Raw genomic sequence first — 23,414 nt, forward strand, 5'->3', positions numbered from 1 at the left:
CATTGACCATATCCAAAAGAAATTGATCATATACATTCATCTCATATCTCTATCAGGAAGTGGGTAACATGTTCATCATTAGTCCTCTGGAATTGTGGCTGGCCATTATGCTGGTACAAGATGAGCACTACAGCCTTCCATCATATTCATTAATATAGCTTGTTCATCCAGTCCCTAATTTACGGGCATCCCCTCAGATTCCCATTCTTTGCTTCCCCCAAAAGAACTCAGTAGACACTGTTGTTGGGGTCACAGCTATTATGCTGTGCTAGGCTAGCTACCGGAGAGACCAAGACTGTCGGGTCTTCAGAATTTGGCACTTCTGAGCTGCAGTGGGCTCTGCTGATTAGGTATCTGCATCAAGTTCAGCATTAACATGGTGAACACTTACAACCTTCCCAACCTGATCCATCTCCCCTGGAGTTTGTACTTTCCTGGCATGGTCTTTAAGAACCCTGGAGAGGCATCAGAATAGGACTATAGTGGCTGCGATGCTCAGTAACATCAATTTGCTTTGAATATCTGGTTTAAGTGGTTCTCTTAAGTAGAAGCCACAGAACACGCTACAAATCCTAGGTGCTAGAAATGTGGCTGTGTTATTTATCTCTGTAGCCTTCATATTTTCTAAAATGGTCATTTGAAGAAATTTGATTTTCTTGCCTCTGTTTTTCTGTCCCTCATGCCCCACCCCCCAGTCTCACCCCCTCAGGGTTTTCATTTGAAATGGAATCAATGGGATTTGGGAAACTTGGAGTTTTAAATTAAAAAACAAATGAACAAATAAATTTCCAAGAACTCCATTGCAGCACAATATAGTGCCTTTTTTTGAGCTGACTATTTGTTTTACTAGTAGAAAATTTCTATTGGGACACTAATATTTAAATATAATAACTCAAATAGTTTTGGAATCAAATGAGAGCAGACATAAGCAATCACAAAGAAGTGTATGAGTTGTTAGCCTCTTAAGACTTATATTCCTTAATGTGTCTTTCTTGTTTTGTTTCAGATGCTTTTTATAGGAAACACTAAAAAACAATTTTAAAATATCTGAATTATTTCAAATTTTGAAAGTTTGAGAAGGTTAATAATAACTTATTATGATCATTTATATAACCATCTAAATTCTAGCAGTTTACTCATCAGAATGATTTTATCTGCAGGCCATAATGCCAAAAGATACTTTTCAGTATTCATTTGCAGCCTCAGTTTTCCCATTGTTGTCATTTCACTGATAGTCCCAAATGGATGAACTAAATTATGTTTCAAGTAGAATGCAAACTGCAGATTCGGTGGTGCATTGCTCAGGACTCTGAGCAAACTGTTGACTTTATTGCTTGTATCAACCATCCATCAAAAAGCATTTATTGAGCGCTTGCTGTCTGCTGGGTACTGGAGACACAGGTACGAAGAATGAAGCAGTTTGGGCTTGCAGTGAGCTTACATTCCAGTGAGGAAGACAAGTGCATGTGCAAACATATGCAGCATAAATGTAAAGTGAATAAATGCAAATATGTACAAAACAGGTGAATAGAATGACCTGCGGGATGGGGAGGGCACTGGCATTTGGGAGGAATCTTCCTGAAGAACATGGTGACCTACCTATGTCTTAAAGGAAGAGAGAGACACAGAGAGAGAGAGAGAGACAGAGAGAGAGGCTCTGAAATGACTTCCAGCAGTGGGGGGCTGCCTCTGCAGTCCCATAGATGGGAGCTGGGGTGTCCTACAGGCTGGATGGCAGGGTATGTGAGAGGGTAGGCTGCAAAGGTGGGTTGGGGCCAGGTTGGGTCAGGCTTTCTGAGCTGACCAGAGGAATTTATAGTTTGTCCTGGAGAGAACAGGATGCTTTGGACCCGATTGGGGAGGGGAGTCACACGCATTCACTAAGTCTTCTTAGTATGTTTTGGCCTTCTTTGCATGGCGCCCTTTTGTAGAACTTTGAAACCATGTGTCAAAAACCACGTGTATATAAAAGGTCTCATTAAGATGAATGTGGTTCTAGGCCTGTTTTTGGATGTGTACTTGAAATTAGAACAATTAAACCATGGGTCTAAAAAATAACCTGGTTGGAGATTCAGAAAGAGATTCTAAGCTTGTGAGCAGTACAGAGGTCCATTTTCTCCTTTAGCAACAATAATGGCAAAAGTAACAAAGGCTTAGAACCTTAGATTTTAGAGCCAGAAGGGACCTTGGGGCATCTAGTCCTTCTTCCCCTTTTTACAGATGAAGAAACTGAGTCCCAGGTCTAAGGTTGTATGAGGCAGGAGTTGGATCCCACACCTCTGCCTCCAGGGCCAGGCCTTCTTCTAGTCAGGCTCTTCCTCCTGTGTTCTCCTACAGAAATTATTTCCTGTACAATTCATTTGCTAGTTAACCATTTGACACTCTGTGACCTCATATACTGTGGCCATGTATAGACAATGAAATCTGATGCCGGCGTGTGTTCTGGTTGTCTTGCCCCCCCGGATTGATTCTAGGCCCCCCAAAGGAAGGGCTCAGGTCCCTCACTTTGTCCTGTGGGATGCCTCTTTCAGTGCTTTGTATATAGAAGGCGCTCAGTAAATAATTGTTGATTTAATAAACAATCTTCCAACACAGTTTCAAGGCTGAATTCAGGAGGACTGATTTATTATTTTATTATTATGCTTCAGAGTTGGTGGCTGTTTTCCCCAGTGGACAATTCAAAACAGAGGAGGTGTGGTCACCACCAGGTAAAAGATGCAATGGCATTTGTGTTACACTAAAACCTATCAGAATGGGCTTTGGATTGGTCCAGGCACTTAGAGTGAAGGAGATGGTGACCTTGCTAGTCTCTGCTGGACTACTTCTGGGGGTGCTCAGTCGATTTCAGGGCAGCGCCTTTTAGAATGAGCATTGACAAGGGGAACCACAGTGCATGGTGATTCAGCACCAAGTCAGGAGAAAAATGGTTGAAAGAACCTGGAGTAGTAGATAAGGGAAGGGAGGAGTATGGGATGACTGCTTTGCTGAGTACAGTGAAAAGGGTCCAGGTCCTGGAATCAGTGGGCCTGGGTTTAAACCCCACCTTTAATACTGCCTACCTGGGCAACCTTGGGCATGATATTGAATATCCCTTTGTAAAATGAAGGGGCTGGCTGGCCAGATGGCCTCTGAGCCACCTTCCAGGTCTGCGTCCACTTAAGTTTTGTAGGGTTGTTGTATGGAAAACACACTAGGCTTTTTCTGCCTGACTCCAGAAAGCTAAACTGGACCCAACTGGGGACTGGAGGAAGTTAGAGGGGAACAGATTCTACTTTTATATATAAGACCAAACAAAAGCAAAAACCCCCTTCTCAGCAGTTAAGAGCTGACCCAGAGTAAAGCAGTGTGCCTTTGGGGGAATAATGCTTTGCCCATCAGAGTATTTGATAGAAGCCAGATGATCATTTCTAAAGGACAGGATTCAAGATTTGGTTTGGGTTTGGATAGAGAATTTAGATTCTGTAATTTAATCATTAATGGGATGAAACCTTTTTAAATTAGATTTTTTTCTCTTGCCTTTCTGAGCAGAGTAGATGTTAAGGATCATTAGAAATCTCAGTGATCATTCTGTGCTGTTAAGATGCATTAGGGATATTGGCCTCTACATGACCTTTTAAGTTTTCTATGTTATTAGTTTGTCACGCTGAGCATGTTGTGAACAAAACTTATATTTTACCACCAAATTTGTCTTCCAAAGCTCCTCTTTCTGTCCAGTCTCCCGGGTTTGTAATCTGGGTGTTTTCCTAGACTTATCGTTCTCACCTTGCATATCTTTTTCATTTGCAAGATCTTGCTGTTTTCACCTCTGCATCTCTTGCTTCGAGCCCTTTCTCCCTATTCACACGACTGTCTCTTAATGAAGGCCCTCATGGCCTTTCACTTAGGGTCACTGCAACAGCCTTGATTTCCCTTCCTCAGGCCTGCCCCCTCTCCCATCTGTCCCCTACACAGCTGCTTAAGGAATTTTCCTCAAGCTAGACCTGACCACTCTTCTCTGTTACTAAACTAAGTCCAGTGATTTCCTGTAGCTTTTAATATAAATATGAACTCTTCTGTTTAACTAAGTGGCATAGTGGATAGAACACTGGGCCTGGAATCAGGGCGACCTGAGTTTAAATCCAGCCTCAGACATATCCTAGCTGTGTGACCCTGGGCAAGTCACTTCACCTCTGTATGTCTCTCTTTCCTTCTCCATAGTGATGTGAACTACAATAGTGCCTATCTCCCAGGGTTATTGTGAGGATTAAATGGGATTAGCCCAAGACCTGGCTCATAGTAGGTGCTATATAAATGCTTGTTTCCTTCCTTCCTTCCTTCCTTCCTTCCTTCCTTCCTTCCTTCCTTCCTTCCTTCCTTCCTTCCTAAGCCCTTCAATACCTGATCTGAGCCTATGTTTCAAACCTGCCTATGCACTGTTCTCCCTCCTGCACAGTATAATCCAGCCACACTGGCCTTCTCTTTTCCTCACACACATATTCCATCTTCTCTTTCCATGCCTTTAGCCTGACTCTACCCACTGTATGTATGTATGTATACACTTCCTTTTCATGTCTGCCTCAAAGAATGTCTCTCTTCTTAATGTGTAGCTCAAGCATGGCCTTGGGAAGTCACTGGAGTTTATTGAAGTGATATTTTGGTTACTGACATGGTCAGACTTGCTTTTGAGAAAGATCACTTTGACAGCTGAGTGGAAAGAGACTCGAGGCAGGCAGCCCACCCTTGGGCAGTGGTCCTTCTGAGAAGTGATGAAGGCCTACAGAAGGACAGTAGTAGTGTCAGAGGAGAGGAGGGCATATACATGAGGGATGGTATGAATGTCAAAATGACAGGGCCTGGCAATAGATTAGAAATAGGGGATGGGAGAGTTTGAGGAGTTGAGGATGAAATTTGGGCTGTGAGCCTGGGTCCCTAGTACTCTCCATAGTAAAAGGGAAGCTAGGAAGAAGGGAGGAATTGGGGGGAAAGGTTTTGGACATGTTGAATTTAAGATGTCTGTGGGATATCCATTTTGAATTGTCCAGTAGCAGCTGGAGATCATGAGAGAGGTTAGGGCTGGATGAATCTTAATCATCTGCATAGAGATGATGGTTGGAAGCATGGGAACTGATGAAATCATGGGTGAAATGTATGGAGGGAAAAGAGGATCCAGGACAGAGTCCTGGGGGGACACCCACACTTAATGGGCATCACCTGGATGAGGATCCAACAAGAGCCCAAGAAGGAGCAGTCAGGTAGGAGAAGAGGCAGGAGAGAACTGTGTCCTACAAACCTTGAGCAAAGACAATTTCTGATGAAAAGATCAGGGATGAGAAGAAACTTTGAAATGCCAACACAAGAGACAAGAAAAACCTAAAAGGGTAGATTTGTGAGTAGGCTGCTACATGTAAGCAATAAGGAGCTCCAGAACAGTAGATGAATGGTGTGGCTTGATGATGAGATGGACTGGTGAGAGGGAAGGGTGACAAGGGCATGGTCAGTGTGCCCAGGAGGTTGAGCAGGCCCCTGGGGTGGATAAGTGATGTCACCCAGCATGGCCAGTCATGACTTGGGGATGGGGAGAGGATTTGCAATGTTGATGGAGCTCTTGAGTTGATGAGAGGATGGATCCATTTGAGTATTTTGGATTTAGAGCGTACTGATTGATGCTCCTTTAACCATTACTGGTCCTTCCCTGCTGACTCCTCTGCATCTCAAGACAGCTGTCCCCTTGTAGCCAATAAGGAGTATGGTGTAGCGTTGGCCAGACCTGACAGTGGAAGCCTTGTTGGGCAGCTCTTCAGCTCTTATTGTACTTGCAGTGTGTCCTAGGAGGAGTGTGCTGGCCTCAGTGATAGTACCTTGCTTAATACCATCACCATTTACAAACAGGTAGATCAGATGCTGGTGCTTAGGTTCTATACTTGCTGGGTGTGGCAGGCACAGGGCACTGGGAAGTGCTGCAGACATCATTTTGTCTGTGACAGCCATAAATCCAGCTTAGATTGGAACCAGGCCTGCTGGGAACCAGTGGTTTGGTTTTTTAAAAATTAACAAACCTTGTCTGAAAATGATGTAGTTACTGATGACTTGCAATCAATATCTAGTACTTTGAAGCTTGCTAAGGTTTTCTCATTTGTTTTGAAAAATCAAACTGAAGTCTGTGGTATACAGGTAGTGATATCCCTATTTAACAGAGGAGGAAACTGAATCTCATCGTGGCTGAGTGACTTTCTCACTGTCACATAGCTAGTTAAGCGTTAGAAGTAGAATTTGAATGCTGGTCTCTAATGTTCTTCCCACTTTAACTTTCAAATATTATTGCTTTGTTTTCTGAATGTACTCTTTTTTGACTGATCTGTCCATTGAAACAGAGAATTTCTATAAACTGAAAGTTAGAGATCAATGTAGTTTGGAAGTAAACAACTCTGTATACACTCAGTCCCATGTTAGACGTCTTGGTATTAGATGGCACAACAGTAATTGCTAAGAAAACTAATATTGAAAAACATTTCATGAGATGCTCCCAGCAAGGAAATTCCCTCAATCAATGCAGATCTCCACTTGCTCTGTATCTCCTACAGCTTCCCAGGGCACACGGTGGTAGGTGCCTGGCTCAGGGTCAAAGTCAGCCAGTGTGTATCTGAGCAAGGATGGCATTCTAGCCACCAGGCCAGTTGCCTCTAGATTTCCTTTTAATAACAGAAAGGGGTGATAGATGGGAATGAGAAAAAATTTTTTTCCTACAGTGGAAGGCAATAATGTTGTCATTCTGCTTAACATTTTGCAATTTGATCAGTAGAATAGTTTAATAGCTAGAATGATGAACAATTTAGTCATTGCCACTCTTGGCAAATCATTTATCTAGTATGTAAAATTTTCTTTAAAATTTCTTAGGGGCTTTTTAAGAATAAATGTAAGGGCTCAAATCTCTCTTTGTCTCTCTCCATCTCTGTCCCTCTGTCTTTCTTCTCTCTCCCCCTGTCTTTTCTGGTTCTCTGTCTCTCTCTTCTGTCTCTTACTTGGTCTCTGTCCCTCACATAACAGGATTTTGTTTCCTACAATATCTGCCTACCTATATGTCTCCTTGTGCATTATATATGAAATACAAATTTATCATACACACACTCACATACAGGTGCATGCACGTGCACACATGTACACACCCACACATGCACATGTGTGTGATGCTACACACACACACACACACACACACACACACACTCCCCTCCAGAATGAAATAGAATTAATTTGTTCCTCTTGTCCTTTTTGGTTTGCAGTTGTGTTAGAGAATCATGAAGTCACGGACGAAGAAGTAGAACCTCCTTTGAAACGCCAGCGAATAGAAATCAACTGCCAGGACCCCTCCATAAAGGTAACCTTGTAGAAATGTACTTGTTCCCAATTCATTTGTACAGAAAACATTTGCTTTGGGAAATGAATAAAAACAAGCCTACGCAGAAGTCTTTTAAACTGCCAAGATTGCTGTCTTAACTCCCCCTTCTCCCCTCCCCCCCACTCTGGTTTGCCCCATGTAAAGTTGGCTGAATTATCATTTTAGACCAAAGATGAAGAAAAGCATGTGTCCCCCTGCTGACAGGTTCACTCAGCCTCTCGTTTAGGCCTGCTTGCTTTTCATATTATTGTAACAGTGATTCATTTCTGGATCCCCAAAGCTACTCGTTTGGCTCTGTGGCTTGTAGAGTTACACACATCCCTTCCCTGTGCAAAGCAGGACTTTGTTCTGCATCTTGTTGTGTGTGTGTGTGTGTGTGTGTGTGTGTGTGTGTGTGTGTGTGTGTGTGTGTGTGTGTGTGTGTCTGTCTGTCTATCTGTCTCTGAGTGTGGAGGGCAGGAAAGGCATGGGAATTCACATAAGATAAGCACAATGTCTGGGGGGCTTGCAGACCAGTCTTAAGTGGCAAATCCCAGGCCCCTAGCCTGGGGTGGCTGTGCCCTGTGGCCTGCAGTGATATGGCTGCCTCCTTGAATGCTTGTGACCCATTCCACGAGGATCCCTTTAACTTCTGTCACTCAGTGCAGTCCTATATGCACTTCTATTTCTGGGGTTCTGGTGGTTTAAAAGAAACAAAACATGTAGCATTGAAGCAGTTGTCAGTTGTATTTTTCATATTATTAAACATAGGAAGGAAGGAATGTGGATATAGTGGTGGCTCTAGTGCCTGGAAACCTGGATCAGATACTGCTACTTGCTGCCTTCATGGTTTGAAAAAATTGATTTTCCTCCCTGGGCTTGTTTCCCAATCTTGAAAAAAGATGGTTAAATGAGATTATTTCAGTGGTCCCTTCCATGTCTAAATCCTATGGCCCATACAAGGTTTCCCTGGCAATTTAAGGGAGAGGACATATAAAGTAAATGGGTATCTTTCTGAAGTAGCTTAGAAATTTAGGTTTACTGTACATGATTTTTCAGAATTAGGATTATGTTTGGGGTCAGATTTAAATTTTTTGTCGATCTGTGCCTCCTGATGTAACACATGCCATCTCTTGAAGAGGAGAGCTGGATGGATCTTGCCTTGACATCTTTTTAGAGCCCCATAACAGATGTGCACCCTGTAGATGACAGAGGCCCAGGTACTCCTGGTTCCAGGTGTGTTGTGCCCTGGACATTAGACAGTCTCCTAAATGAGAGCCATTGCTGTGCAGAAAAGTTTACTCCAACAGCCCACCTAAGAAAAGAACCAGGGAGATGGAGCCTCCTTGTATTGACCATACGTGGCTAGCTGCACAAGCCCTTGGGGTGATGCAGCAGCGTGGGTTTTGGACAAATATTGCAAGTAGACACTGAGCTGGTTGCAGAATTGAATAGGAGGACACTGGCAGTCTGGATGCACAGCAGTTTTCACTACCTCCAGGTTTTCTATGGAAAAAAAACAAACAAAACCCAAAACAAAACCCTTATTTTTAAAACCTGTGTTCTATTGATGCTATATGGTTATGAATCATGGAACTTCTGAAAAATCCAAATTTTAAGTAATAATAGCAATCTAGCATGATTATAGCACTTAAAGGTTTTCAAAATGCTTTCCAAATATTAGCTCATCTTGTCTTCCCAACAACCCTGCAATGTGGGGACTGTTATTATCTCCATTTTACAGATTGGGACACTGAGGAGGCTAAATGATTTGCCCAGGCTAGGATGTGTCTGAAGGTACATTTTGAAATCCAGAGCCAGTGTTCTATCCACTCACCTGCCTCTAGGTCACCCAGGCAATAGGGAGACATGTAAATAGGCTGAACCATATTGCCAAAAAAGGTTTTCATCCAAGAAGCTATGTAGAAAAGATCATGGAGGGGAAAGAGGATAAAATTGCCATAAACCTCTCCCTGGCAGATGGCAAATGTTGAGCTGTTTGCAGCAACTTGGAAAAGCATCCAAACACTTTTGTTTAGGGGGAATTGATACTTGATAAAATAATCAAATTTGAAAATGATAAATCTGTATTTATCTTCTTTAACTCTTTCCTAATGACTAGAAAAATGTCTAAAAGGAGTTGAATCAAGAGCGAATGAGACAAGAAATTCAAATATTCCAAAAGCTGATGAACTACGCCTTCTTGTTCATTCGGGTCCAACTTTTTATGTGACCCCATTTTGTGTTTTCTTGGCAAAAATACTGGAGTGGTTTGCCATTTCCTTCTCCAGCTCATGTTACAGATGAGGAAACTGGGAAACAGGGTGAAGTGACTTGCCTGGGATCACACAGCTTGCAAGTGTCTGAGGCTGGATTTGAACTCATGAAGATGAGTCTTCCTAACTCCAGGCCCAGAGCACGACTGTGCCACCTAGATGTCCTGATAAGCTAAGCTACTACCCTTAAATAGCTGAGAACTACATTTAATATTTATTTCTCAAGGCCTATTTTAAATAATAGACAGGGAAAAGATTATTCCCTGTCACTTTCTGGGACTAGCCTGTAGTATTTGGAAAAGACCCAGTTATCAATCTCAGTTCTCTTAACGTATAGTACTTTAATACCTCTCAGCAACTGGCATAACAATTGAGTTTTGTTTCATTAAGTTTTAAGTACTATTTGTGTTCATGAATGCACTTGCTAAATCGGCAAAACTAAGTCCTTTAAATGGAAATTTGGTTAAATACCACAGTTTACCTTGTATTTGTCCTGTTAGTTTCTGATAGTGGAGTAGTTTATCCTCAAGGCAAGAGCCAGACTTAAGAAGTAATTTTCCTGTAGTCCACTAGATGGCAGACTTGCCACTAATAACACCAAGGTGCCCATCCCCAGAAAGCCAGGGCAGGTGCCGCTTTCAGTAAACAGACATGTGGTTCCATGTATGTGGTTTTCTGAAATGTCCTTGTTCATTTTTAGTCACCTTTGAAGTTAGCTGTCTCAAGCACAGGCTGGAAGCAACTGCTAGTGGCTTTGTATATTGTGTTAGAATTCTGTGGGAATGGGATTATACTGATTAAACATATTAATATATTAGAGTTCTTAGGTATTTTCTTTTGTCTGTTTGTGGAAAAGTAAGAATGTGCTAATGTCATAATTTAAAACATTCTAATTTCATAGACAATTGAAATCAATATTGACAAATTATGCTAAATTTTATTAACAAAAAGGGCTTGAATAGGTTGGCTCCTCAGGGTAGAGAACCTGCCCACCTCCAGGCCACATGTGGTACTTTAGATCTTGCCCTTTGAAAGAATGTAAACTTCACAGAACAAAGGATAGATGTTTCTGGATTATATAAATCAAGAGCAAGCCTGGGAGTGTGGATTTATTGTACTTTGGGAACATCTGAGGTTGGTGCTTGCCCTTTATAATTGTTTGTGGTGGTTTTACCTGGCACCAATAGGCACTTAATACCCATTTGTTTCATGAGTATGTATGTTTTTCTTTAAGATCAATTTGTCATTTAAGAAATCTTTTCATTTTTTTTTCTCACTTTCAGTCATTCCTGTATTCCATTAATCAGACAATATGCTTACGATTGGATAGCATTGAGGCCAAGCTGCAGGCCCTGGAAGCCACGTGCAAGTCGTTAGAAGAGAAACTTGACCTGGTCATGAACAAGCAGCACAGTCCCATCCAGGTGCCCATGGTGGCGGGCTCTCCCCTTGGTGCCACCCAGACGTGCAATAAAGTGCGATGGTAAGGAGTCACCAGAGAAGATATGACTTCCAGATGGATTTTCTGTGTCCTTTTTTATTCACCTGGAAAAGCATTTCTTGTCTCTCTCTTTGGGCTGTTTCTCCTATCTTTCATAATATCAGCCATTGATGCCCTGTAGATTGGTCTTGGAGGCCCTCACCTTGCCAGTTTTGTGGTGCTGATTTGAGTTATACTGAGCCTGAGCACTTGGGACATGGGTGCGACAGGAGTGCAAGTGCAGCCTGAGATCATTCTCATCCATATTTATTTTTGGCCTAAACTAGATTGATAAATCTTGGTTTTGGAAAAGACATGCTAAACCCAGGAGATGGGTATTTGTTCGTTTCCTTATTTTTTCAGTGAGAGTATAGCTAGCTTTGTCCTTATGTATTTTTTTTCCTCACATAGATTGCATCTTTTTCATCTCATTTTATCAAAATTGCAATGAAGTTTTCAATTTTTCAGAGCCTCTTATTTTCATATCTTTTTTTTAAAAAGGAAATATGGAGCTGATTTAATCAGGGCATGAAGAATAATGACAGGTAGAAAGGGATGGTTTGTGTATAAATTAAACCCTTAAACTTTGCAAACAGCTTGATAAAACAAGCAAATTGAAAAGATTTCATGTAAAGTCTCTGACCTACTAGATTCCATGATGTTGTCTGATAGACCTTTGTCAGGGAATGAAGAGACTTGGGTTTTCGTCTCTGGGCTGTGGGTTGGCCCTTCTCACTCATCTCTTTTGCCCCTCTTCTACTCCGTTCTCAGCTCAAGTCATCAAGAATGATGGGCTCATTTCTCCTCTTCTCTTGACTTGAACTTCAGCATGATTTTCCCGGGAAAACTCCTTTACAGGGTCTGCCAGGGATCCCTTCTATGCCCAAGACATCTGTCCTCATTGTTTCTGGGGCTTTGTTGGGCCTCAGTGGTGTGGCATATGCCACCTCCCTCAGCCTCACCCTCACCAGGAGTGGGGTAGGGGATGGCGATCACAGCAGACCCAGAGGGAACACAGAAACATTAACCATCATTATACTGGAGTCCTTCTTGTGCTCTGGGGGTGATGGTAGCAGCTGTGTAAGAAAGGGCAAGGTAGTGTTAGTGCCTGCCAGGGAAAAGTAGGTCAGGGTATGAGGGGAGAGACCTGTACCCCACAGTGGTCATGCCGTACAATGGTTTAGACCTTTCATCTTGCTTTGTGTGATTGTGGGTATATTGAAAGCCTTGGGGATACCACGAGCATGGTCTCTAAAATGTTCTAAGTTTGGGTTCTTATCATGTGTTGAAATCACACATGAAATAGGATAGTCCTGTCTTCTGGGCAAGGCGTTAATACAATAAATATAAATTCAGATTCTCGTAAATCTAATTTGTGATCAGATAAGCTGTGTTTGATGAACGTGTATTTGTGTATGTCTTATCTGTGGTTAAAAAAAGCCATCCATGAAGCAAACTGATGATGTAGAGGAGACTTTAGGACTAATTTTTGACTCCTCAAAGTTGTTTACATAGATCTGGCTGTCTGTAGTTATACTACTGCAAAGTAAACCTAATCATAAGTAACTCCTTCATTTGTTGTGGCTGGTACAGTGATTACAGTAGTCCTGGTTACAAAGGGGCCTTGGGCTAGTTTTAATTGATTGATTCATCTATACAATATTTATTGAGTATCTGCTATGTGTAAGATATTGGGTAAAGTTCTGATAATTGTATGAGATGCAGGATTTTGTGTTAGCAGCAGGTGAAGAGTTCTGCTATTGTAAAACTTAAAATCGAGTAGCTGAGGTAAGAGATCTGTATTTCCTAGGACTTACATCCTGTATCAGTTGTTTTATAATCTTTCTTGATAAAATGATATCTTGTATTGATAAAATGTACATATATACATATTTTAAAAAGTACTTGAATTTACAACTTATTCTGCTATAATTTAATGAAGACAACTTGGCTTTTGCCAGGTACGTAAGGGTTATGTACTCAGCTGCATTGTCAAGGAACCCAAATCCCCTTTACTCAGTTGACATTTTTCTGATGAACATTTTATGCCCTGTGATTAGGATACAGACTGGACTTAGGATTTAGTGATACAGGGAACTCCTTCCAGCACATGTTAACACCTTTTCTGCAGCTGGTAGGATTAGAGAGAGAACTTTCTAGAGTGATTATGTGACTTGGCCAGGATCATACAGCTACCATGTATCAGAGATGGAACTTGAACCTTGGTCTTGGGGTAAGGTCCTTACACCGAGGCCTCTCAAGGACCTTACATGCTTAAAAACAATTATTTATAACTTTTGTTTCTTCATCACTTTCACATCTGAATATAGCTTTACCTTCTCCCTGACCCTTCTGGCTATCCCTTATGATAATGGATTCTTAAAAAAAAAAACTAGTTCATCCAAACTAATGAACATAATTTGTATTTTGTGTACATGTATAAAGCAGATGAATAGATATACATGTATATGTGTGTATGTACATATATGTGTATATATGTATATGTATGTATGCATATACTAATAGCTAACATTTATCAGGCACTATGTTAAGTGCTTTACAATAATTATCTTATTTGATTTTTACAACAATCCCAGAAGGTAAGCACTATTTTTAATACTCATTTTTCAGATGATGAAACTGAGGCAACTGGTGGTTAAGTGATTTGCCCAGGGTCACATAGAGAGTAATATTAATTTTCTACCAGGCTTAGGATCAAGCCAAGGCAGGAAAAACTATTAACCATAAAAACCGGGGAAGTACGGAGGGTCTGTTTGTACTAACCCCACTGTCACTGAGACAGAGGCAACCAACAAGCTAGAAACGCCAATTAGACAGAGTTACAGGCAAAAGATGGCAGGCAGTCGAAACTCCAGGAAACCTTCCTTGTTCCCTGCAGCCTCTGAACTCCTGTAGCACTAACTCTCCCGAACCTCTCTTCCTACATTGTATGTGTATGTGTGTTTATAAGCATGAGAGTGTGTGTGTATATGTGTGTAGATATAGACAGTGAATAGAGCACTGGACCTGGAGTCAGGAAGACCTAGCTGTGTGACCCTGGGCAAGTCACTTCACTGTTTCCCTCAGTTTCCTTATCTGTCAAATATGAGCTGGAAAAGGAAATGGCAAGCCACTGCAGTGTCTCTGCCAAGAAAACCCCAGATGGGGTCACAGAGAGTTAGACATGACTTAATGACTCAACAACAACAGCCCAAATTGTTATAGTTCAACTCTGCACTTAAAAAAAATCAGGGTCAGGTTAGTAGAAATAGAAATGATTCTTTCCTTTTATCTAAGTCAAGAATGAAAAAAATAATCTGTACTTGGATGATTTAAACAAAATTAAAAAAAAAACCACCCTGCCCAAATGCCAGATCAGACATTCCCATCTGCTTAAGTTCTGTAAGTGAGAAAACAAAAACTGTCAACAATTAATGAAAAGCCATAAAGAAAGAAATTTGGAGGAGAAATGCAGAAGAAAGACTCAGTCCCTAGGAAGAAAACATTTGGATTAAATAGAAAGATGAACACTAAAAAAACCTACATGTTAAAGGCAGGGGGGAATGCAGGACAGTTCTGTGGTGAAGATGAGCCAAGTAATGGTTGGTAGCGCCTTGTTATTCCAGTGTCAGTATCACTGACCTCTGGGTCTTCCCCGGTGCCCACCACGGTATACAGTATCAGTTATGGGGCAGGTCAAATACATAACTGCTTATTGCTTAGGAGCTCTGTCCTAAGGGAAATGAAAGATTTAAAATCTTAAGTATTGCATGAATGAACTAAAAACTATGGACAACTTACAATGTCGTCAAAATAAGTAGGTACTCCTATGAATGTTTTTGTTTTCAGTTCTAAAATTTATGGCAGTCTTTGGAACAATTGGAAACTCATAAAAATAGTAACTTCTTGAATATCCATGTAATACATTTTAATGAGTAAATTTTAAATCCCCCAAAACTTAACTTGTGAGCCAACTGACACAAATTCAATTCAATACATATTTTGCAGCAACTCCCTGCAGGATACCTCAGCAGACAGTGACCAGAACATGGCAGGACACTCCTTTCTCTTCCTTGCTTCCTTTATCTGGGCAGATGCAACAAGCCCACAAACACATGGGCAGCTGAGCCATACCTGCTCTCTCGGGGGAATCGGAGAAGGTGTCCTCAGGGCATTAGCACCTTTGTTGAAACTTGAAGAAAACAAGGTTTCTGAGAAAGAATGTGCTTAATCTTAGAGAACAAATGTAAGTCACCTCTATGGTGACTTCAACCTTAATAAAGCTTTCAGAGAGTTAGATGAAGAGTTGTCAGTTTAAATACCAACGACTTTTTCACTTGGAAAACCTGCCTGCTCAGTTTTGACCCAGTACTGTTTTGAAAATGATTGGCTTTGTTTCACAGTGATAGGACGTGTTACAAAATTCCCTATCTCTTAGCTAATAGAAACCTGTTCCACTTGTTGATTATTTCTAATTGAAAACCTGCATGGACCATTCTTTTGTATCAGCTTTGTGTTATTTTTTTTTTTTTTTGGAACACAGATACCAGTGAAGTGTTGCCAATCTTAGTTGACATTTTGGACCCAGATTTTCAGATTCTACACCTGAAAGAGAATCTTCAAAAAGATATTGCTTGACAAAAATGCCATACTTTTGCTACTGTTACAGGAGTGTTTGTGCAGTGTGTGTCTTTCACGTATGTAGTTATTCGCTTGATGTCTCCCCAGGTGGAATGTGAGCTCCTTGCAGGCAGGAATCATGTTTTTGCACTTCATTGTGTCCAGTTCCAGACATGTGCCTGGAACATTTACATTTAGAACATTCTGACCAACTGACCATGTAAATTAACATTTGCTACTCGGTAATGCCTTAGTTCAGACAAGATTAGTTACTCTTGGTTACCTTTTCTTATTAGGGCAGATAAATTTTCTCCCAGAAAATGAATGACAAATTATGAATTGTGGTTAGTTAGTATTTTTTTTTTTAATTTCAGTGTGATGTAGACTTTGACTTCTTAAAGATACATCACGTAAGATGTTACAAATGATAGACTTTTGATACCATACTATGGCAGATGATGGAATCTCATGATGTAATGTGTTTTAGAATCATTTGCCTTAATCTTGCTACTTGGGTGTGATGGTATCTGAATATGTACATTTCATTTTTTTAAAAAAAGTGACCATATCCATATATATATGCCCAAACGTGCATAATACATATGTACATATATATTTAGGCATTTTTGTATAAAAATATTTATTTTTTGGTCCTGCGCCACCATTAAAACCAAGTATACTAAACTCATTATTTCTAGTTGAATATTCAACCAGTCTTTGCTGTGGAATGATGTCTTAAGCTGGTGACACTTACAAGGAATGAAAGGTTTATATGGTGTATGGTTTGTTGGAGATCATTTGGCTAGGCTGTTGGTCCACATGATATCTAGTCAGACCAGATTATATCTCCTTCTTTCCTTTTCTCTTTCAATTCACATGGAATTTCTTTTCTCCCCTTTTTTCAAAGAACTTTGACTATAACCCAGAAGCCATGTTTTCTGTTTTTGTTATTGGAATGCTATTTTTTTTTTAAAAAGCACTAGTCCAGTGTTTCTAAGTTTTAAAACATTTCAGTGGGTCTATATTTGTATAAAAAAATTTACAAAAAAAGTGAAGTTTATTTACTCTCAACAAAAATGGTTTAATTAATTGCTCTTTTACTGTGATATATTATTGTCAGGGGAAAAATCAGTTTAATTAATTCTTTATGTTTTCCTAAAAATGGTTATTGCTGTGTTGTAAACTACAGCACATTTTATTTGGAACTATTTTAATTCCATTTACGTTACTTTAAAAATTTTGTTCCATAGAACTCGGATTTATATGAGGAGAATGTTTAGTTTTTTTATGGGATGGGCAACATGTCTTAATTGAAAGCATCCTCTGTCTGGACTCAGGAGACCTGATTCTGATACTTTCTAGTTGATGAAGCTTTGACCAGCCAAGTCACTTTCAGGAAACTGATTGTCAGGTGGAAATAATACCAGTACTACCTCCCTAATCCAGGCTTGTCTTGAGGAAAATATTTGGTCACCTTAAAGTGACCATGAAGGAATGACATGCTTCCCATCTGTTTTTGGGTTAAGATGTAGTTTATATATCCATCATCAGTCAAAAATATGTTTGGTGTCAGTTCTCAAATTGTTAAATTTTGTTTCAACACAGTAAACGTGCCTTACTACTTTCCCCTCACCTCATAGTGCCCTAAAAAAAAGCCAGACAAAACCATCAGATAGAGTGATGGTGGTTGGAAAGAGCCCATGTGACTTTTAGGTACTAGTTGATAATTTCCTGAAAGAAAGGACGTGTATTTTAATGTTAGTCATCCAGAACCAACATTGGCCATTGTGTTTGATCTAAATTATTTTAATATTTATATATAGATTTACATTTGACTTAGATATAAATTAATATGAATTATGTAACTTTAAGTATAATTCTAATTATACTTAATATAACATATAAATTATATATGTAATCTATACATATATTTATATAGAAATTTCATTTTCTCATTATTATAGTCAATAAATATGCATATACATAATCTTGTTGTTACAGATATCCCAGGTTTCTTCAAATTTTTGTCAGTTCTTTAGGGTACAACTTTTTTTTAAAAACTAAATAGGAAGCATTATTTTGTTATTACATCAATTAACTGGTAATAATAATTTATCTGATAAAAAGCTACTAAAAATTTGGTCAGCAAAAATACAATGTTTCACACTTCGCAGTGAATAGTGAGAAAGTACTGCTTTGAATTTGGAGGAAAAGATTTGGTCCCAGCCACTATGATAGCTTGTTAATCCTTTTAAGAACTTTTAAGTAATTTAAGTAGTTTTAAGTAATTTTGTGTGAATTTTATTTGTTTTATTTCTTTTTTATTTATTTCATCTCTGCTTGAATTCTGGATCTGCTTTTTTTTAGCTGTGGACCATGGACCTCAGTTTCCTCATCCATAAAATGAATGGTTTGAATTATATGATCTCTAAAACATGTTCCAGGTCTAAGTCCTAGAAGATCATGTAAAATTATAAAATTCCAAGTTAAAGTAGCTCACTTTACAGGTGAAGAAACTGAAGCAAACAGGTTTTGGTGGCTTGCCCCAGTCACATGTCTAGTAAGTATCTAAGGCTGGATTTGAACCCATGAAGATGAGTCTTTTTGATTCCAGGTCTGGAACTCTATCTACTGCACTATCTAGCTGCCTCACATTTCTAATGACTTATAGATGTGAAAATACTAAATAAAATGATTTAACAGCATATAGCAATAAACATAATAAAAATTGTTCGTTATCAATCAGGTTTTATATAAAGTAGGCAAGGTTTAGATTGCCATTGTAAAATCTAGCAGTCTAACAACTTAGATGTTTTTTTCCTTCTACCCAAGGAATTTTGAGGGTAATCTTTACAGGATTCAGAGGAATAAGCAGTGTCCTTTCTCACACTGGAAACTCCTCTTGTTTTTTCCTCTATTCATATCTCTAGATATGAATAGATAGAGCTGTATTTCTGTTTCTATGTATAAAATATACAAAGGCAGGTATGCAATAGCATTTCCGTGATGTGGCTCTTTAATCATGGCTGCCATAATGTCTTCACAGGCTTTAGGTGTCCATTCAGTGTTTCCCAAATCCAGTTAATATGATGTTGCACTCTATGATTAGCCCCCACCCAATATCTTCTATTAGAAAAGGGAGTTATTCAGTGGAATGAGTAATGTGTTACAAAGTTTCACGGAGGCAGGATAGGATTGATGTAAGGGAACCTTTCTTAATGATTAGAGCTCTATAAAAGTGAAATTAATTGGATGATGAAGAAGGACATGGGGAGGATAGGAATGAACCCTTTTCTTCCTTTCTCCCATTGTTGCCAGGTCTTCAGGTTGAGGCTGTTGGGCCACTCAGTATTCTTGTTGTGGGATTTCTTTTTCATTTGCAGGTTGATTTAGGTGACCTTGGTGCTCATTTCTAATTCTGTGGCTGTGTGCAGGCGAGTCCCTTAACCAAGGAGGTCTGGGTCTGCTGGTCATAGGTTGACCCAGGATAAGAGCCCATCAGATCCATGGGGCCTGGGTCCTAACATGGTGCTTTCTCTACTACTCCATGATATGTAATTCTTTGCCAATTTTCTAAGATAAGTAGACAGAAGAGGGAACCTGTGATTTCACAACCAGTAGGAAAATGTAGTTTCTTCTTAACTTTTAATTTGTGTTCATGATCTTTACTAGCATTTATTTTATAGTTAGCAAAGGAAGGAGGGAAAGCTAGCCTCAAGACCACCTGGGACCTGGGTTCAAGTGCCACCTCTTATCACAGCCTGGCTGTGTGACCCTGGCCATTAACCTCTCAGTTCTTGAGACAAGCATCTAAGGCTACAAATTATTGAGAAGGTGCTGGCCTGTGTGGGTAAGAAGGGTTTCCCTATATCAGTGAAACCACAGGTCCAGTCACTATTATTCATTAGCAGGGTATTATTAGGAATTAACTAATTTTTCTTAAGATTTTGTTTTTTTTAATTTTTAATTTTTTAAAAATTAGCAAATTTTTGTTAAGATTGTTTCCATCTTATTGGTCACTGGAATACCCTGGCCCCCTGTGGCCCTGTTCTAGGAGGTGTGAATTTGAATTTCATCAAGAAGGCTGAAGTTTGTTCTGAAGTTATTTGTATTCTGTCCTTAAAAAAACCCAAAACCTTCATATTTGAAACAGACTAAAAATAAATGTTGGAAACAGATATAACAAAATCCAGAATTCTCTTCTTGAACTTTAGAATTAAATGATGTATAAATAAAAAGAATCCAAATTCGTGCATCCAGCTGTGCAAAAAAAAAAAAAAAGAGTTATATCTCTACGGTGATGAGCATTTGCAACAGACTTTGGAAGCCTTAGAAATACAATCTGCAGTGGCTGACTTTAATCCACGTTGTCTTTCTTGTTCATATTTCCAGCTGATGGCTTTAGTTGCTTCATCACCTTTTCACTCTCATTTAGAACATGGATTTCTCTACAAAAGCCTAGAAGCCAAATGCTCGGGATCAGACATTTAGCCAAGTATCTTCCCTTTGTGATGTAGTCTTTGCATTCGCTCCAGCTTTGGAGAGTGGGGAAGAGGGGGAAGCCAATGCAGGGCATCTCCCATATACCAAGTGTGTCATATGAAAGATACTGAGATTTCCTAGATGGTCTTTGCTTCATTTGAGAACTGCTGAAGTAACAGGTGGGCAGCAGCCCTTAACATTAGCGTGAGCTGAATCATTGCAGGTTGCTCAGTGAAGGGGCATTGCTATCTGTGAAAGCATCTCAGGAGAGACAAAGACAAATTTAGCCGAGTTATAGTGTTACATTAATTTTTATTGAAAAGTGCATAAGCAGTACTCACCTAATTGATAAAAAAATTAATAAAGAGATGGGGACCAGAGAATTTATGTTCTTTATGGTGGTAAACATATTGTAATTTAATTTAAAATTTTTTTAGTTTGTTAAATACTATTTCAGTGCCTTTTGTCTTTACATCACAACCTCTTCTGGGGAAGAAAGTAAAAATAACTCCTGTCCCTTTTAGATCAAACCCCTTATGAAAAGAAAAAACAGATGTAATGACTATATCTTGACACTGTGTACAGCATTTTGTCTAGTAGTCTGCTGTGAGAAAGAAGGTGGAGATGTGTTTCATTATTAGTTTGTCTTAATAATGGTATTCTGGTAAATATTTGACAACTGTTGGTCAGTGATTTCAGTTGTATCTGACTCTTTGTGATCCTGTTTGGAATTTTCTTAGGGAGTAGTTTGCTCTATCCTTCTCTAGCTTTTATTTTACAGATGAAGAAACGGAGGCCAACAGGGTAAGTGACTTGCCCAGGGTCACACAGCTAGTAAGTGTCTGAGGCTGGATTTGAACTTGGGTCTTCTTGACTCCAGGCCTGGCCCTCTATCCAGTGTGCCACTTAAATGCCTGGCTCCGCATCAATCACATTTTCTCTATTTCTTTAAGTCTAGACAATAAATCAAGCCTTGATTCATAGCAGCTGATGATTTCCCAGATGTGAATGCTCGAGTTAGAAACTGAACCACTGACACTTCTGAGAGGTTCCAGGCTGCATCCAGCATGCTTTGTCCGAGACCTTGTTGGCTTTCCACTTCCTCACTGTTCAGCTTAGTTCAGTGATCTTTTCATTCCCTTTGTTGAAGTCATTGTGAGTCTGTTCAGACACCTTTTCATGCTTTGCTCTGAAATCCTCCATTGGTCGTTTCTTCCCTCATAATTACATTCTGTTACCTTCCCGTGACCGTAGTTCTTCAGCTCTTCCTCAGGTGATGGGCAAGCGCTCTATTTCCAGTTCTTTGCTACCACAAAGAGGTAGGTCTTGTGCCATAGTTTCTGTCTTTGACCTCCTTGAGGGATGCACCTGATCAGTTGTAGGTTTGCTCAGACAAAGGACTTGTGAGCATTTTTTAGTCAGTGAAGTATAAGAGTAGAAACAGTGCCGGACTTGGATTTAAAAAGACCTGAGTTCAAATCCTGCTCCAGATGCCTGTGAGCTCTGTGACTCTGGGCAAGTTAGTTAAACCTCCCTGTGCCTCAGTTTCCTCATCTGTAAAATCACAATAATAGCAATTCTTCCCTCCCAGGGTTGCCGGAAGGATCAAATGAGATAATATATATGAAGTAGTTTGTAAACCTTAAATTGCTAGGTAAATACATACTCTTTTCTTACATGAATGAAAGAATGAATGGAGTAAATGAATGTAAAAGCATTTATTTAGTGCTTATTGTGTGCTGAGAGCTGTGTTAAGTGCTGGCCCTCTGTTTCCCTCTTCTAGGAAGTCTAAATTTGAATTTCATCAAGAGAAAACTCATGTTCTAGTAGGGGAGATAGTACACATAGGAGAGTTCAGCTGCAGAGCTCAAGGAAAGGCCCCATGGTACAAGGGAAAAGCAGCAAGGCGTTTGGTAATGCATTTTCTTTACTACCAGTTTAGCTGACAGAACTGTTTGTGCTTCTGTAGCTGACAGAACTGTTTGTGCTTCTGATGCTGCTGCATCTGACAATGCCTGTGACTCTGGTGAAAACTGACTTTTCATATAGTTGGTAGCTGAGGTAGCTGAGAGGGGTTGCAGCTCTCACAGAGTTGTTTGGCAAGTCCTATCCTCTGGATGGGTAGGGCTCAGCTGATAACAGGTAGGGGTGGACTGAGTGTGCTGCTGATCCTGAAGTGGCCTTACCTGCCCTTCGGTGGGACTTGGATGGCAGTCAATATTGATGGTGTGAGGATGGGGTGGCCCCTTTCCACTTGGGTTGGGTCCCCCCAGCCATGGTGTTGGAAACAGGTCCAGTGATCTGGGAGGCTCTTCAGTTCCCAGGGCTCTTGGACTCTTGGTGCTGGACTGTTTCTAACAGTGAGAAAACAGTGAGAGCTGCTGGACTAACTAATCTACAGCTCCATCAGTGTTTGTCCTAATTAATTTTATTTAAAAGCTAGCTGCACCTCAAATTCTAAACTTTTGTGTTTAGCAGCTTCCATTATCTTTGTTATTCAGAGTTTAAAATGGAATTTTGCTAGAGTGGAGATTATTCAGTATCAAAATACCTGGATTTGAATAGACTGACACTTATTAGCCCTATAACCATGGTCCGTTCCCTAAGCTGTCAACCTTAGTTTCTCCATTTGCAAAGCTGGGATAAAATATTTGGGTTATCTACTCCAGAAGGTCATTATGGGGATATAGTACTTTGTAATCTCAAAATGCTATGAATTAATATTATTTAATGGGTTTTTTCCTTTTCTTATTTTTGGATCTTTTTCTTTTCTTGAGTTACAGTTAAAAGATTGAAAATTGTAACATGTATTGATGCCTTTGATAGCATTTTAGAAAGAATGTTATTTTGGTTTTTGAAATCAGTGGTTTTACTGGGCTTCATGTGATGTGTTGAAGAGCCATGGAATTTGAGGCCATGCATTGTGGATGCCTTGGCCATGGGCACCGTGGTGGGGCTTGGTGACTGCCACAGTGAATGCAGGTAGTCTTCTGCCAAGGCTGACTTTTCATCATGGATGTTCTCCAGCGTGTTCCAGGGATGTTCTAATCCATCATAAACTCAAAGTAGTCAGGATGATTTTTTTTTTCAGTTATACTGGTGAAATTGCAGTATTAATTTCTCAAATAAAATGAACTCTTTGCTACATTTCATTTACTTGTCACTAGATTAGCAAATCAAGTGAACTGCACCCCTGGCCCTTCTG

At 39.9% G+C, this 23,414-nt stretch overlaps 1 protein-coding gene across 17 annotated transcripts in view; it reads left to right on the forward strand.

The window, feature by feature from the left end:
* Positions 1-23,414, forward strand: part of BANP (BTG3 associated nuclear protein) — a 264,208-nt gene that overhangs the window by 29,546 nt on the left and 211,248 nt on the right. For 9 of the 17 annotated variants that reach the window (XM_072636301.1, XM_072636296.1, XM_072636297.1 and 6 more), the window contains exons 3-4: positions 7,257-7,351; positions 10,911-11,110. In XM_072636301.1, the coding sequence (XP_072492402.1) occupies positions 7,257-7,351; positions 10,911-11,110 (295 nt within the window). Of the gene's footprint in view, positions 1-2,648; positions 2,709-7,256; positions 7,352-10,910; positions 11,111-23,414 lie in introns of all 17 variants that reach the window. The other 8 variants (XR_011972900.1, XR_011972901.1, XM_072636299.1 and 5 more) reach the window with 1 other exon arrangement.

Source organism: Notamacropus eugenii, chromosome 1 (genome assembly GCF_028372415.1).
Source record: "Notamacropus eugenii isolate mMacEug1 chromosome 1, mMacEug1.pri_v2, whole genome shotgun sequence".
Taxonomy (NCBI): Eukaryota; Metazoa; Chordata; class Mammalia; order Diprotodontia; family Macropodidae; genus Notamacropus; species Notamacropus eugenii.